Source organism: Dioscorea cayenensis, chromosome 16 (genome assembly GCF_009730915.1).
Source record: "Dioscorea cayenensis subsp. rotundata cultivar TDr96_F1 chromosome 16, TDr96_F1_v2_PseudoChromosome.rev07_lg8_w22 25.fasta, whole genome shotgun sequence".
Taxonomy (NCBI): Eukaryota; Viridiplantae; Streptophyta; class Magnoliopsida; order Dioscoreales; family Dioscoreaceae; genus Dioscorea; species Dioscorea cayenensis.
In genome coordinates this window covers 22,999,649-23,016,293 of record NC_052486.1, presented here as the reverse complement: position 1 = coordinate 23,016,293, position 16,645 = coordinate 22,999,649, and the positions used below count along the sequence as shown (strand labels likewise).

The window sequence follows — 16,645 nt, the reverse complement described above, 5'->3', positions numbered from 1 at the left end:
CTAATCTCTATATATTTACTCCTCTGGCCAAAAATCTCTGCAGATAGAGAGCTCAAGAAACACAGAGAAAGAAGGAGATGGAGCAGCAGCCTTCTGAGCAGTTGGTGGAGAAGGACTACATAAGTCGTATGGCTGTAAAGAATTGCTATTTTGTGCCATGCCACTCAAACTAGCTCCTCAGTTGGTGGAGGACTGGTCCTAAAGGCCCTCAGGTACCGTACATAGATATTGATATATATATATATATATATATTAATTGCACTTAGGTTTGTTGCACTACCATCATTTTAATTTCACAGGTTTCCCAGCTATTCTTTGATGTTCTTATATATATATAAGAACATCAAAGACAAGCAGGAGATCAACAGAGTCAGGCTCACTCTTTTGACCGCCAACAGCTCCAAATCCGGAACAACATGCTTGACAGTAGTGTCATGCAGAGTGACCTTAATTTGATTACACCGTGCATGTGGAACACTAAATAATTAATAAATATATATGTAGCAACATATACAGCTATTGGTCCACAGTGGCTGCATTGATCTTTCAACCTTGTCTTGTTTGCCTATATGTCACAGTACTGGTTAATTACTGCTAGGCTGGTAAAGAATTTATAGAGAGAAATGGGTTGACGTGGATTCCACGTAGGTATCCACGTCGTTCGGTGTATGAATTCGGCCCATTCATTAATATTTGGTGAGAATAGCATTTCTCTTGTTTGAAGGGTTATTGATGTAACAACATATATTGTGTGAATGATATAATAAATTATTATTATTTTTATTTTTATTTTATTTTATTTATTTTTTTGAAATTTGGGAATTTGATATGATAATAATAATCCTCAAAAGGTCATGATGAGTACAATGTTTTGGAAGACAAATATATTATTACTATTATTATTATATATAAGTGGGACACCCATTTGAAGACTTAATTTGCATGGTTTTGTAGAGATCCGACAGACAAATTAATTAAGAGATCATTATAAAGCATTTTCTTTTTAACTCCATGTGATTATACTTTTGAACTAGTTAACAATCCTCTTTAATTTTCTTTCTGAACAAGCAAACAATGCTAAGCATTAAAACTAATACTTCTTGTCTTTGTAATTTGACTTAATTCTTGTTCTATCTTCAAAATGTTAATTCGCTGATTGAAACAAAACCTGACACAGATTTTCTGCAACGCATGCGCGGCCTTCGCTACCTCGATCAGCGGAAGAAGATCAACTAGCAAAACTCCTTCAAGAAGAAGATCAACACCAACCTCACTCTCCGACCTACTCCAAATCAGAAATAACACGTTGGAAAGTGTGTCATGGAATAAAAATGTCTACCAACATATATATATATATACAGCATTAAAAATGTATTCGAATTATCAGTACTATTAATCTCTACTTGACTTGATATGTATTACTTCAGTGAACAAAGCCGGAGACAGATATTTAATTTAACTTTATAATTTGAGTGTTTAACTGTCCTTTGATTCTCAAGTTTGCAGAAGCAGTTGTTGACCAAGGACTATTCATGATTTAGTATACATGTACCATTATGTTCAATCTAAGATAAACCAATAACTCAAGTTCTAGAATATTTTAACATCATTTTCTCCTCCGTGATATGGAGTTCAACTCAAACCCACAAATTAAAGCTAATTATTAAAAAAAAAGATTCCCTTAAACTCAACTTACCAACCAAACAAAACCTTCAAATGAAAATTTCTTCAGATTTTGGATATATATTGGCCATAGGTTGGTCATCTCTTCTACAGTAAATATGTTACCCACATATCTAATTAAAACTTTGTTTTATAAATAAGCTGACTTTATATATCATTTGCTAGTTAATTATTTCAATGGAGTGTAATCTCAAATACAGAGTTGTTTTCCTTTTGCTAAGATGAACGGGATAGCAACTAAGAAAGGTAGGAATGTGAACAAGTCTCAACAAAGCAAGTGGGAGCTGGGTCCGTGCATACATGGGCGCTGAGACCACCCGCACACAATCACTACCAATAGACCACGTGGTCATTAATGTCTTCTTTTTTTAACACTATATGTGTCTAGACTGAGTTAGCAATATAAAAAATAGTAAAATTTTCAGCTATAGCTAATCTTCCTTCAACTAAAGGTCATATGTTTGCCTTTTAAACGGCCATTTTATGGTTTTCTAGTTTTTGATTACTCGCGAAGCCATTTTCCGTTGTATTTCTCCTCGTTGTCATTTTATTTTGCAGAGCCATTTGAAGTTCACGATTTATTTATTTATTTATTTATTTATGTTTTTTTGTGGGATGCCTTTTTCTGGCGGCCATGTGAGGTTTATTGGGACTTAATGGGCCGTACTAGACAATAGCTGTTAATGGGCTTTCGTAATGGACGTTGTTGGGCCGCCATGTGCCTGGTTAACCACAATTGTCTATCCTTTCTGCTGACAAAGAATAACATGCAAAATGAGATTGAAAGTTTTATAAAATTCAAGTAGTTGCGGCAGATCAGAAAACAAAGTACATTTGAGTATCATAGTAGTGATAGAAAACTTTTCGTTTGAGTGAGATTTGATTCTCATCCTTTATACATCCATGTTTCGTGAGATGTGAGATGGTAGATGTAGATGCGGATGACACAACACATAAAATCATGCGTGGACACCACTGTCTCTACTACTTTAGAAAACTTCATAGATGCGTCCCCAGCTAGTTATAGTTCTCTTGTCAAAAAAATAATAATACGTCCATATAAAAAAATAATAATAATAAATAAATAAAATAAATAAAGGCATACTAAAACCAAGAAGCTGTGCAACCAACATTCAAGCCTATTTTTGTCCTACTATATGGGCTAGAACTAAATCCCTTTAGCTCTTAGTTTCCTTCAATTGCCATAAACAAAACTTATTGAGATATGTTTGATAAACATCAAATGCTATGATTGATTGTGAAGTTGCCCCAGAGTTACCCCAAAAAAACACAGAATATTCGAAGATTATCTTATTAGTTTTCTTTTTCAAAGATTTGATCATTAAAATAAAAACAATGGTATATTTACCTTCTAAGTTCTTTAAATAAGTTGCAAGAATTTAGTATCTACATCATTCTTTTTTTTTTTCCATAAACTTCATATTCAAAATGTATAAACTCATAAACAATGGTATATTGGTTTTTTATTTCTTTTTTTAATGATCTATTATAAGGTAATTAATCATTTTTTGATAGATTATAATTTTTTTCTTAGTTAATTATTTTTGTTTAATTTTCTTCTTTAAAAATTTTAATCAACTAGTTAAATTGTCAAAACAAACCAGAGAGTGATAAGTATACTATCTTATAGTTGCTTAAATAAAACTTTTATCAATATCAAATGAGATTTAATTAATTTATTTTTCTTAAAAAAATAATTAATAAAACGAAATGATTTTATTTTGATAATTTCTATTTTATGCTCAACATCAATTTCAATTTATTTATTTGTCAGAAGATAATTCATTTTGGCAGTTCAGTGTTAATTATTAATTTTTCTAAACATTATAATTTACAAAGTTTACATTTTCAGAATTCTAAATTTCTACACTTGTGTTATACTTTCAACATGGAATTAATACAATTGTTATATTTAATTTATTAATTAATAATCCCATCACTTTCAATTTTTATTTAGCCCTGCAACAAAAATGTAAAAAGAGACAACCACAAACAGAAGAGTACATAAAAGACAGATACACACGTATGCATTTTAAAGGTTCTACACATGGAACTTAAAGCTATATATTTGACTCCATTGTGATGTCTAAGTTACTCTTCCTTTAATCACTATCAGAAAAATTGAAATACCATTGCAAACCAAAGTTTCCTATGTAAAGCCAAAAACAAATTTTTTTTTTTTATAATAAATCTCTTGATCATAGTCTATGGGCAGTGGCACATGGTTTTCTTTATCAGCTAAAACACTTTAAATGTGTCCTAAATTGGCATGAATTAAGACAATGGCAGTGCAGATATAAAAATATCTGCAAACTGAACCACACTGTAAGTAGTGAAACAAATGCATGACTCATCAGCCTACAAAATAATAAACTAAAACTAAAAGAAAGTTAAATATATAATTTAATTAATTCCCTCTAACTCTAACTCAACAAACTTCCTATATAAGCACTACTGGTCTTTGGACAAAACCACAAAGAAGAAAGTTGTGAAGGAAAACAGAAAGAAAGCATCAATGAAGCTAATCTACTGCTCCATTCTCTGCATCTTGCTATCAAGCATCCTCCAACGACACTTAACCGCTGATGTTGCCTCTGTCGAGGGGACATGCAAGGCGGCAGCAGCGAGGAACCGGGCTGTGAACTATGACTTCTGTGTCACACACTTTCTAAGGCACCCATGGAGTGGAGACGTTGACGAGCGCGGCCTCGCTAACATCGCTGGCACCTTGGCAATTGACGCAGCCTACAATGGTCAGAGCACAATCCAGTCTCTTCTCCAGAAGAAACCAGTGGACTCAGCCACTGTTTCAGGCTTGCAACATTGCAAGGCCCTGTACAATAAAATGCTATTCACTCTAGCTGATGCTGTTGACAATATAAATAGTAGGCAGGATGAGGTGGCAAAGAACTGCCTTACGATGGCCATCAGTCAAGCTAAAAGTTGTGAGCAGGGATTCATAGAGGCAAGGAAGAAATCACCCTTAACTCAAGAGAATACAGAAGCTATAGGGTTGTCTACTGTTGCTATGACCATACTAGACCTTCTGAAACATAACTGAGATGTATTTGTATCTTCAAAATGTTGGTGTTTGTACTAATAATGCTATAATGGCTTAACTTCTATTAACTTCTACTATTGTTCTATAAAATGACTGAAATTCTCAGAGATGCTATGAAACATTTTTTCTTTTTTAAATAACAAACGCAGATGTTTGCAAGCTTTCTTCTTTTGTCTTTTTTAAATTATATGGCATAAAAAAAGAGTGTTGCAGCTCATTCTATATTAAAAGATATCAGGCAAATGATAGGATTTAGAATTTCTAGATACTAAAATAATACTTCATGCAGAAGGAGTAAAAACAGTTTAATTCTGATAGATGGCATAGATATGAGCTATCATGAAATAGACAATTAAAAATAAAATGATCAAGCATTGCCTTCAGTGCATGGATAAGCATGCTATCAACTATGCATGCTTTTGTTATAAATGATTACAGCATAAAAAAGAAAAGGCTTCCATATTTGAGAAGACAATGACGATAGTTATCCAAGAAAGAAATATATAATAACAAGTTGTAGTGGGTTTAGCTTTTTGAGAGGATAACTGAAGTGATAGGTAGTGACAGACACAATGAGAAAGATATTATTATTTTTGCACAGAAAAATGGTCCAGAACCTTCAAAACTAAAAAATATAATTCATGATTGACATGATGAATTATAGTAGCCACTTGGAAGATGGTTAGTGACTTTATTTTTCTACAGGATAAGATGATGCTAAAATGAAATCATTTCAGTTAGTGATATTTGGAAGGGCATGTCTTGTCATGCAGCCCATAAAGCATTAATATTGATAGCATTATCGTCTAGTTGCATTCGCATGGTGGTTGCTAACAATATCAAACAGTCACTATATGCAGTTTGAAAAAGAAGTCAGATTAAGAAGACAAAGAAGACGTAAAAACGGCACCTGAATAGACGAGCAAGCATAGAAGTTTAGCAACTGATCAAGAAGCTTGTAAAGATCGCTGAGCAATGGTGTCCTTCTGGTATTCCCAGTGTTCCCAGTACTACAAGAAAAGTGTTGAATGTGACAAGGCCTGGCACCTAGAGCAAATGATGTACACAGCTCTACAGCTGTTTTTTTGAATTCAGACTAAACCGAAATCAGGTGTTTTAAAAAACCTTACCAATTATTATATGACCAACAGCTTACCAAGAAGGCCATCAACTTCACATATCCAAGTGCATCACGTCCCTGATTTGGATCTCCATGAGGGATATTTGAATGAACCTAAAGTGTATCAACATACACAGAAATTTATCAAAAGCAGAGATTCAATTTAGATTTTCACGAATCAGCTTCTCAGGTTAAGAACAGTTCATTAGCTGTCCAACAGATTTTACAAATGAGCATACTGAAAAAACAGAATACCAAGTGAGCAAAAAAAAAAGGTAGATGTTGCTGGTGGATTTCATGCTTTTGTGAGCCTAAAACTCAAAAAAGCGCAACTCAACCATTGCCTCTTTCCTTTTGGGAGAATACCAGGCCAAGACTTTTCCAGATTGCAGCAGCCTGAAAGAGTAACTAAGCCCGTACATAATATCCTCTACTTGAGGTTTCTGCTTACCATGCGTGAGTGAAACCCTGGAATCAACACGGAAGACTATAGGGCCAGCCACCTGTGAAACGAAAGGTGGCCCAAATGTAAAATCAATCAGAAATAAGTTTGAACTACTCGGAAAAAATTACATAAACCAATGTAAGTGCTATCCACAATGGTCCAACACGTTTTTGAGCCCTTTATATTTTACAAGAAAATTGCTTCCATTAAGGGAATCTAGATACAATAACAAGTTATTGATGAAAAAATTAACATTAAATGCAAATTATATCACTTGTAGTCATTTTTTTGCGCAAAGGGAGCCATGCTTTAGTTCCAAAGTAAAGCCGAGTCTCAAAATATTAACATGTCAGAAGAGTGCAGATGACCAAATACCTGCTGCTGAAAGATCAAATTAAGCTGTGGGGCAGCAAGAGGGTTCACTTCCCTATCAGCTGGGCCTTTGAAGATGCCATACGCCAGATGACCAACTTCGCTAATAAATGCTTTAGCAGAACGAATATCTAGGCGAGCATCTATTCTTGTAAGATCATTAAAATCATCTTTAAACTTTCCATGCTGAAGTGTATAAGATATTGAGCTAAATAAGTCTGCAGATAATGACTGAACTTTTGAAGTGCCATTCAAGCTCTTGTTTCCTCCAAACCAAGTCGCACATGCAGCACCTAATAAGTTTTATAAATGGAATAAAACTCAAGAGGTTAGAATCAGAGATTATAATGTAATGCAGTTCCATCAGGCATTTTGTGAATGCTAAATTGTAAGATGCTAACGAAAGGCACAGTAAGACATAAATATTGAGATGAGAACTCTGAATAAAGGAAAAGGAGACTTAAATCCCTCATATCATGCCAGAGTATAAACCAATTGAACTAATCATTGCCAGGAAATTATAGCACATTATTTCTATGTACATAGTATTGACTTCAGATGGATGCACATTTGTTGTGATAATTCAGAAATATTTAAGTCACAAGATAAAACATAAAAAGATAAAATAAAGTAAGGTATATGCTACTGCATAACATTAAAAACCGAATAATACCAAACAGATGAAACAGAAATTGCTTTGCATTATGGTTAAAAAAGAAAAGAAAAAAGTCAATAAGACATCAGAATAAATTCCCCTTCAAGATTTATATTGTAGGATAGATGCTAGAAGCAGCCTATATATTAGTAAGCTAATCAACTCAAAATTTTCCAAACAAAGACAGTTCAAATATAGTTGAACCACCATTAAGAACAAATGATCAACAACGTTCTAAAGTATGCAGACAATGGCATTGGAAAGGTTGTACAATGGGAAAGTGTTTATTCACAATGCATTCCCTGGATGCATGGTATTATGCTTTTGTCAGGTTAGAGTGTTTTTCATCAACATCCACAACCTTCAGCCTTAACTATAATTTACAAACGAATAAAATGCGAACTTAAAGTATGGCCAAATAAATAATTGTAATTCCCATGGTCAATAAGATGACGAGGCAATGTAGTTACCGATTATTCCAGAAACTGCAGCATGGGGTTCTTTGAGGCGGATATCATACGACGGCAGCGGGATAGGCACATTCTCCCTTCTTGATTTGGAAGACTTTTTCTCCCTTTCTCTCCAAAGGTCTTTGCTCTTCTCAAAAGAAAAGGCAGCTTTTGCGCACATTCCCGGCATAAAGAGCTAAGGGTGTGTCAATCGACAAGGAACTATCACGAGCTTCAGCCGAGCCACCATTTCTATGCAAACCAAAACGGTACTTAAATCCAGAATTAGATACTAGAGATGCTACATCTAGTGATATTGAATTAGGAACATCCCAATATATGCCATTGCTGCCCAGAAACAAATCAGGACTAGCAGCTTTCCAGTGTAATATCATGATTGGGAAGCTGCACTCAAGCAAGCATAACAAGCATAAGGATACGTCAAAAACAGCAGAAAACTATATAAGAGATCTTCAAATTAAAAATAAAAATTATACTTTGTGGATGAACACAGCTTTAGAACGGTGCGCCTTCCGGTCGCCATGCTTTTCAAAATTAAACAGCAAGGATGAATCAGGAGTCGGAGAAATTTGTGAGAAGAATCCCAAACGCATACAGAGATTTATCCAAAATGTGCTTGGCTATATCTTTGAATGCAGGCAAACTCTAGCTCATCACCAACTATGAATTCGTTCTTAATACTTGATATCAATTTCATTGGACGAAATTGCCAAGTTAATGCTGACCACCTTGAATAATCAGAAATAATAAAAATCGAACATTTCATTAGAGAAAAACAACCTCCAAATTGGCACACACAAAAAACAGAATTAAAGAGAAGGAAGGACGGCACCAGTTGTCGGAGGAGGGGCCATGGATGAAGGATTGGATGGAGAAGGAGCCAAGGTCCTTCTGAGAGGAAGGGAGACAAGGAGGGGATAAGCCCGAGAGGGCAAGGCCTGGGAGAGGAAAGAGAGCTGCTGCGGGCGAATAGTGCGTGGGGCGCGGGCGAGGGCGGGAGGAGCTGGGTCGCCGGGAACGCACCGGACGACGCCGTCGAGGGCCTGTGGAGAGGAAAGGTGGAAGTCCGAGAACTCGGAGTCCATGATAGTCCCAAGATTAGCCATTGCTCTTCTTCTTCTTCTTCTTCTTCTTCTTCGCTGCAGCGCCGCGCTGGGGTTTATCTCCCCGTCCTGAAGGCTGAAACCAAGCTATCCTTGTTTTTACGAATGGAGGTTTTGAAGAGGGCCCACTTGGGGCGCAGGATAGAGGATTTGCTATTATAAGCAGTTTAAATGCCACCTCACCTCTTATTGGTGTAAAATAAAAAACAATTATATATATATATTTGTTTTATTCTTTTTCAAAAACCACAAACACTATATTCATTGGTGTGTGCAGCTACTGATTAGAAGAAACAAAAATTGAAAGAGACAGTTTACTCAGTCAAAAAAACCAAAAGTTTGGAATTTGAAGAACCCAGAAAGAGTGTGCGCTTAGTAGCCCCTGAGTTATGGGCTTAGTGCAGGGTTATTTTTTCTGATGTTGTCTTGTGAGTCTTTTAGAAATTTTCTCTCTCCTCTGGGAGTGGTTTTTTGTTATGCACTTATTTTTGTTGTTTTTGTGGATTTTGTTTTTGTTAAGTCTGATGACGTAGGATTGGTATTATATGACAAACCAAGTGGTGACATGGCAAGAGGATGATGACGTGGCATGTGGTGTCTCATCAAAGGAAAAGATGACTAAGATGATGATATGGCAAAGGATGTTATCATGGAGATCAAGGTAGAGAAATGGAGATCAAGGTGGAGATTTGATTAAGATCGAAGATTTTATTTAATATATATTTCTCTCAATATAATCATGTGATGATAAATTATTTTTGGAAAGTGCATCAAGACTATATGATCTTTTCTAGAAAGGCAAGTTTTATTTTTGATGTGATTATCTATCATTGGTAAAATCCGGGATGATAATTCATATCTTTGATAGAGCTCTTTTTTAGAAAGATCTATTTAAAAAGAGAGGAATATTCTATTATTGGCAAGAGTTCAAGATCATGTGAAGCTATTAGAAGACACAAGTCAAACTTGGTATAAAGCTATTTGAAGACACAAAGATTTAGTTTGGTGTGAAGCTATTTGAAGATACAAACTAAATAAGGTAAAGACATACCAAGGAAATCATCAAGACCATATTTAGCATTACTATATTAAAGGAAGATCCAAGAGCTATCTATGGGTGGAACTATTCATGGAGACTAGTCATATGAGGAGATTGATTGAAGATTGCATAAGATATGATTAGAGATTTGAAGATCCAAGCATGGATGATTGAAGATCATGTTTGAAGATATTTAAGGCTAAACTTGGATGAAGACAAGATCAAGTTTAGTAACAATATTTCCATGAGCCAAAAGAAGATCATTTGGAAGACCAAACTTGGGGCCAAGTTTGGAAAAGGAAGATCGGGAGATCTTCGGGTGGCTATCTTTGGTAGGGATGGTCGCGCGTGCCTTGGTGGGCACGTCCCCTCGGGAGAGGGAGACCTTCCGAGTGATGCGAGGAAGGAAGCAACTGCAAAGGTGAGGGCTCGGGTCGAGTCAACCGCCACGAGGCGGATCGAAGGAACCGGGAGGTCAAGGTCGCAGATTCGGGATGCATTTGGCTAGAACTCGACCATGTTCAATAAGGTGGGTCATGTTAGTAATCGGGTGTTGCAACATCTAACTTTGGAAAGTGTCCAAGTTAGGGAAGCTCGCGGAGAATTCTAAAAGAGGTAACTTTGTAGACGCTCGGTGCGCTCATATAAGACATCCTGCTCAAAGATTTAGGATGGTGCCAACAAGTGAGAGACTCTTCGGTGAGAGTTGAGTGTGGCCGTCGGGCAATCTTGAGAGGATATTCTTTGTATTGAGAGAGTGAGTGAGTGTTGTACTCCTTGTTCCTATACCTCTTTTAGTGGATTGTTTCTCCGGGACTGGCCCCCCAGATGTAGGCAAGGTTGTGCCAAATTGGGTTACCAATTTGCTTGTCTCCTTTATCTTGTTTTGATTGTGTGTGAGTGCTTAATCTTTGAGTGAGTTTTTGAGTAAACTTAACACATCACACCCCCACCGGAACCATCAGTTTTTTTTCTTTCAGTGGTTTTAGCCCTTATAGCTGTGTCACTATTGACGCTATTTTGTAGACTATTTTGTCTGTTTCTGTTTGCTTATTTAATAAATTTGGTTTATATACTTTATAAAAAAAGATTTTACAGTAAATCTGTATCCACAACCGGTCATCTTAATTTCCCACAATAAAATTAATGTATGCTGGACCCTGTGCCATTTGATAATAATTACATTGTTAAAAAAAGCGTTATATTATTATTATTATTATTATTATTATTATTATTATTATAAATACAGGCTTTGCATTCTATCGCCCATAAGTTGGCATTTAAAAAATAATAAAGTAATAAAATCACCCATGCAGTAAAAAGCAATGTTGTCAGACCCGGACCGGCCCGGCCGGTTCAACCAGAAAACCTGGGAATCGGCCATGTGGCCGGCCCGAGTATACCCCATTAAACCGGGTATAGAAAAATCCGGTGTTAACCCGGTGACTCGGGCGGTTTAACCGGGAACCGGTTGACCCAGCCGGGTCAATCGGGTCACAATATTAGAGTTTTTTTTTTACAATATTTAATAATTTATTATTATTTTCTCATTAGAAACTACAAAATCATGTATATTTATTAATATTGTTTTTTAATTTATAATCAATAAATGGAATTACATATATATATATATCATAAACATACCAATAAAAAAATTAGCATTTAAAAATAAAATTTATTAATATGTTATGTAAATACTAAATACTTTCTAAAATTTAATTTATTAAAAAAATAAAACAATAAATGAGTATAATTTTATTATAAAATATAAAAATAAAATATTCTAACTAAATAAAAAATATAAGAAAATTTAAAACAAAATAAAATCTCAATTGAAATTGGGTAAGTTACATAATTTATTGATAAAATGTATCATCCATATAAAAGATAAGAATTAGTAAATTAAATTTCTTATCTATTAGGACAAAATCAACCAATAAACAAACAAATAAATAAAAAACACCGAGAGAAGTTAAATAATTATATATTAATATATTAAATTTATAAATGTTTAAAAAAATTTAAAAATAAATGATATAATTAGAAAACACTAGTGCATATAAGGTCATTTATCAATTTAAATATCAAATTTGAGTAATTTTTTATATTATAATTATAGTTTTAATATTATATTTGTTCATTATTATTATTATAATATTTATATATATATTATTATTGACCCCGGTTCAACCCCGGTTAGACCCGGTCGAACCCATTGACCCCTGACCCTTGACCTTAACCGGGTCAATGTCCGGGCCGAGTCTGACAACCTTGGTAAAAAGAGCTGGTTTGTTTTTTTGGCCCAACAAAAAGTCAGAATTCTATTTATAGATTGTTTATATTTTATAAAAAATTAAATAAATGAGTAGTTTTAATTTTATTATTTTGATTTCTAATTTCTAATTTCTAATTTTTAGTATATTTTTGTCTGTCTAAAATTATTTTAACAAATGATTATTTATTTGAAGTAAGTATAGTGATTTTTTTGATTTTTTTTTTTTTTTGAAAAAATGGATAAACCACATCCATTAGCAAAAGAGTAGAACCATATAAGACCACCAAAACAGACCAACTGAAAAAAACAACAAATAAGAGAAAACCACCTGAAGTGGTTACAACACAGAAACAACAAAAAGGAAACACAATCCCTAGAGGTGGAGGCCTCTATGGAGGGACAGAAAGTAGCAAAAGCTACCAGGGTTCGGGTGGGCTCAGGGGGGACACTCTGAATCGCATCCCAGAAGGAGAGAAACTCGAGGCTGCGTTTGACTTTTGCCACGGGCTCCTCTAATCTAGCTTTCTTCGAGTCAGGAACCGCAAAAAACCACAGGAGAAACAAATGAGCAATTTTCAGAATAATAGAAATATTTGAAATTTATGTTTTTATTAGTGTATGAAAAACTCAAAATGATTTTACTGTTCATTGAAAGGTTTTTTGTTATTTCTGTAATTGTAGCGATTTTTGGTAATTTATACTCTTTTTCATTGGTCTCAAATTATTTTTTTATTAATTTATTTAATTGTATTTTTTTATTTTATAGTGTATGAAAATATTTTATAAGCCGACAAGCTCATAGTTCAGGAGCACGACCCACTTACTTAAGATCGAAAGAGAGAATTTTCATTGTCTCAAGTTTAAATTCTTCCAGCAGTAAAGTGGTACTATTGTGTTCCTAGTGTGAGCTCATATTTATCACCTGATCCTGTGTCTCCAGATGAGGGTGCATAGTTAGATGTTCACTTTTTAACTATGTGCACACGACTAACTACATGGCTTGTCCACTTCATAAAAAAAATAAAAAAATAAAAAATAATATACGGTGTAGATTCAGAACATACAAAAGCACACCAGTGGCTCCTATAATAATAGAATGGTAGCTAATTTTTCCCTAAAATGGTTCCCATCCAGCACGCCAATGTATGCAACTCCCTTCAAGCAATCTCCATGACCGAAAATGGCAAACAAACAGAGATGGAGGTTCATGGTGGCACTTAACATGTTATTCTTGACAAGCTTTTTCCTATATACATTGTCTCAGGCCTGATCATAGCCATTTATAACTTTGATGTTGTTGAGAGGAGAGAGAATATATGGAACTTTTTCTATTATTAATTACTTGAAATAATTTTTTTTATTTTACAAACCACTCTCACACTCTCACACTTTCTCTCACTATGCACTACTTCTCTCTCTTGATACCTATGCTCACTCTCTCTTGATTAGCTCTCACTCAAGTTGCTTTAGCTTGCTTTTTCATTGTTACATTAGCAATGGAGAGCATGTATTTATAGGGTGATAAGTCGGTGGTAGCTATGCTTGAAGATTCTAGATTAATGAGGCGGTGGTGAGAAAATGAGGCGGTGGTGAGAAGCTTCATGAATATTGGTGGTGCTGCCTTCTAGAAGCCAAGGTCGGTGGCTTCATTACTCCCCCTCAGCACCAACTTGTTCTGAATTGTTGATCTGCTAGCTATTCCAAGTTGTGTACGTATGTCTTCAAACTTCTTTGTGTTGAGCCCCTTTGTGAATATATCAGCAATTTGGTCTTCTATTGGCGTCAGCTTCATGTAGATCTCACCTTGCAGCACTTTTTCTCTTAGGAAGTGGTAGTGCACCTCAATATGCTTGGTTCTAGCATGAAACATTGGATTTTCTGCTAGGCACACTGCTGACATGTTATCACAATGAAGTATTACCTGTTCAATCGGTTGATGAAGATCTCTCAGTAATTGCATCAATCACGTGCTTTCTTGAGCTGCCATAGCTGCTGCTCTATACTCAGCTTCAGTGGTGGAGAGCGATACGGTAGGCTGCCTCTTACTGCACCATGACACTGCTCCTGATCCCAAACTAAAGATGTAACCTGTAGTTGATCGCCTTGTATCACAGTCACCAGCGTAATCAGCGTCGCAATACCCAGTTACTTGGCATCTTTCACCTTTACGATACAGAATACCGTAATCTGTAGTTCCTTTTAAATATCGAAGTATCCGCCGAACTGCTTCCAAATGTGGCTTCTTTGGATTTTGCATGTAACGGCTTGCTACTCCAACTGCATATGCCAAGTTAGGACGAGTAAGAGTTAGATAGATAAGACTACCTACCAGTTGTCGATACATCCTTGGATCTTCCAAGTCTTTCCCTTCTCCTGCACGAAGCTTGATGTTGGGCTCCATTGGTGTAGATAGTGGCTTGCACTCCAACATCCCATATGTTTCTAGTAGATCCTTTGCATATTTTTGTTGACATAGGAATATACCTTCCTTTGTCTTCTCGACTTCGAGCCCCAGAAAATGCTTCAATTCTCCAAGCTCCTTCATCTGGAACCGGATTGAAAGATTTTCCTTTGTGCACTGGATTTCTTCAGTGAGATCTCCGGTTAAGATGAGGTCGTCAACGTATACCAGTACTATAGCCATCTTGCCTCCTGTGTGCTTGACGAATAGGCTCGAATCTGATGCTGTCAACCTGTAGCCACTTTGTACAAGAAATTCTGCAATTTTCCCATACCATGCTCTTGGAGCCTGCTTTAAGCCATATAATGCCTTCTTGAGTTTGCATACATACTCTGGATGAACCTTGCTCTCAAATCCTTGTGGTTGATCCATGTAGATGTCTCTATCAAGCTCTCTATGTAGGAAGGCATTCTTCACATCCATCTGCCAAAGCTTCCATCCTTTGCTTGCAGCTAATGCCAATAGTACTCGCACCGTTGTTATCTTTGCTACTGGACTGAATGTCTCATCATAGTCTAGTCCATACTGTTGTGAAAATCCTCGTGCCACAAGTCGATCTTTGTACCTTTCGATTGTTCCATCTGCTTGAGTTTTCACCTTATACACCCACTTGCACGAGATTGGTTTTACTTCTTCTTCTGGCTTTGGCACCAACTCCCACGCCTCGATTTTTGCTTGAGAGTCGCTATCTCTTTCTCCATTGCTTTCTTCCATTTATCACTTTTTAATCGCTTCTTGATAGGATGTTGGTTCTTCAACTTCCATGATTAGTGCAGCATTTGCATACTTAGGATTGGGATGTCTTACCCTCGGATGATCTTCTTAAAAGGTGGAGGCATTTCTTCTATAGAGTCTTCTTCAGCTTCTCCATGAACTCCTGTCTTCCATGGGCTCTTGGTCTTTGATGATCTTGGACTTATGTCTTCTTCAGTTGTTGTTGGTATCTCTTGAGCTTGGTCTTGTAACTGTTCTTCAACTATTGGCTCAGCCTCCTTTATATTTGGTTGAACTGAGTCTGTTGAAGGCCACCAAGCTGAAGCTTCATCAAAGACCACATTCCTGGATGTGTAGATGCGTCCAGACGTGGGATCACAGCATCTCCATCCTTTTCTCTCATCATCATAGCCGATAAAGATGCATCGTACCGCCTTCTTGTCGAACTTGGTACGAAGATGATCTGGTACAAAAACATAACACACACATCCAAAGACTTTGAAGTGACTTACTGTGGGTTTGATCTTCCATAGTTTTTGGAATGGAGAGAGAAAGCCCATCTTCTCTTGTGGAAGCCGGTTGATGATGTGAGCTGCTGTTCTCATGCATTCAGCCCAAAATCTCCCTGGCACATTCTTGGCATGTAGCATACTTCTGCATATCTCTGCTATATGCCGGTTCTTCCTTTCAGCAACACCATTTTGCTGTGGAGTGTTGGGGCAGGTCAGTTGTCTTCGAATCCTATGCTCTTTCAGATAGACATGAAACTCTTGAGAGAGATACTCTCTTCCATTGTCAGTACGAAGACACCGTACCTTTTTGTTGAGCTCATTCTCCATCTTCTCCTTAAACTCCTTGAACTTGGAGAATGCTTCAGATTTTTCTTTCATGAAGAAAACCCATACATACCTTGAGAAGTCATCGATAAAGGTCACCATGTATTTGGCACCACTGATAGATGCTTGCTTAACTGGTCCAAATACGTCAGAGTGCACAAACTCCAAAGGCTCCTTAGCTCTGAATTTAGATTGCTGGAAGGAAAGTTGATGAGCCTTACCGAATTGACACCCAGCGCATATTGTGTCAGTTCGTACTTCTATGTCGGACAGGCCTTTGACTATTGACTTCTCCACCATCAACTTTAGCTTGTGATAGCTCACATACCCCAGTCTTGCGTGCCAGAGGTCAGACGTCTCGTTCTTCCGGGTCTTGTCTACATAGGCTGA

The 16,645-nt window shown here is 36.2% G+C and overlaps 2 protein-coding genes across 2 annotated transcripts; one reads left to right on the top strand and one right to left on the bottom strand.

Moving 5' to 3' along the window:
• Positions 1–4,159: 4,159 nt before the first annotated feature.
• LOC120279382 (putative invertase inhibitor) lies at positions 4,160–4,874 on the top strand. The gene has a single exon (XM_039286314.1). It carries the CDS (start codon positions 4,220–4,222, stop codon positions 4,763–4,765), a length of 546 nt encoding a protein of 181 aa, XP_039142248.1. The 5' UTR covers positions 4,160–4,219; the 3' UTR covers positions 4,766–4,874.
• Positions 4,875–6,025: 1,151 nt separating this feature from the next.
• On the bottom strand, positions 6,026–9,020 carry LOC120278670 (protein TRIGALACTOSYLDIACYLGLYCEROL 4, chloroplastic). The gene is given in 9 exon segments (XM_039285400.1): positions 6,026–6,388; positions 6,706–6,995; positions 7,828–7,996; positions 7,998–8,183; positions 8,185–8,211; positions 8,304–8,414; positions 8,416–8,472; positions 8,626–8,754; positions 8,757–9,020. Coding segments are annotated over 9 exon segments (1,338 nt in total). The 5' UTR covers positions 8,934–9,020; the 3' UTR covers positions 6,026–6,196.
• Between the last annotated feature and the right edge of the window lie 7,625 nt (positions 9,021–16,645).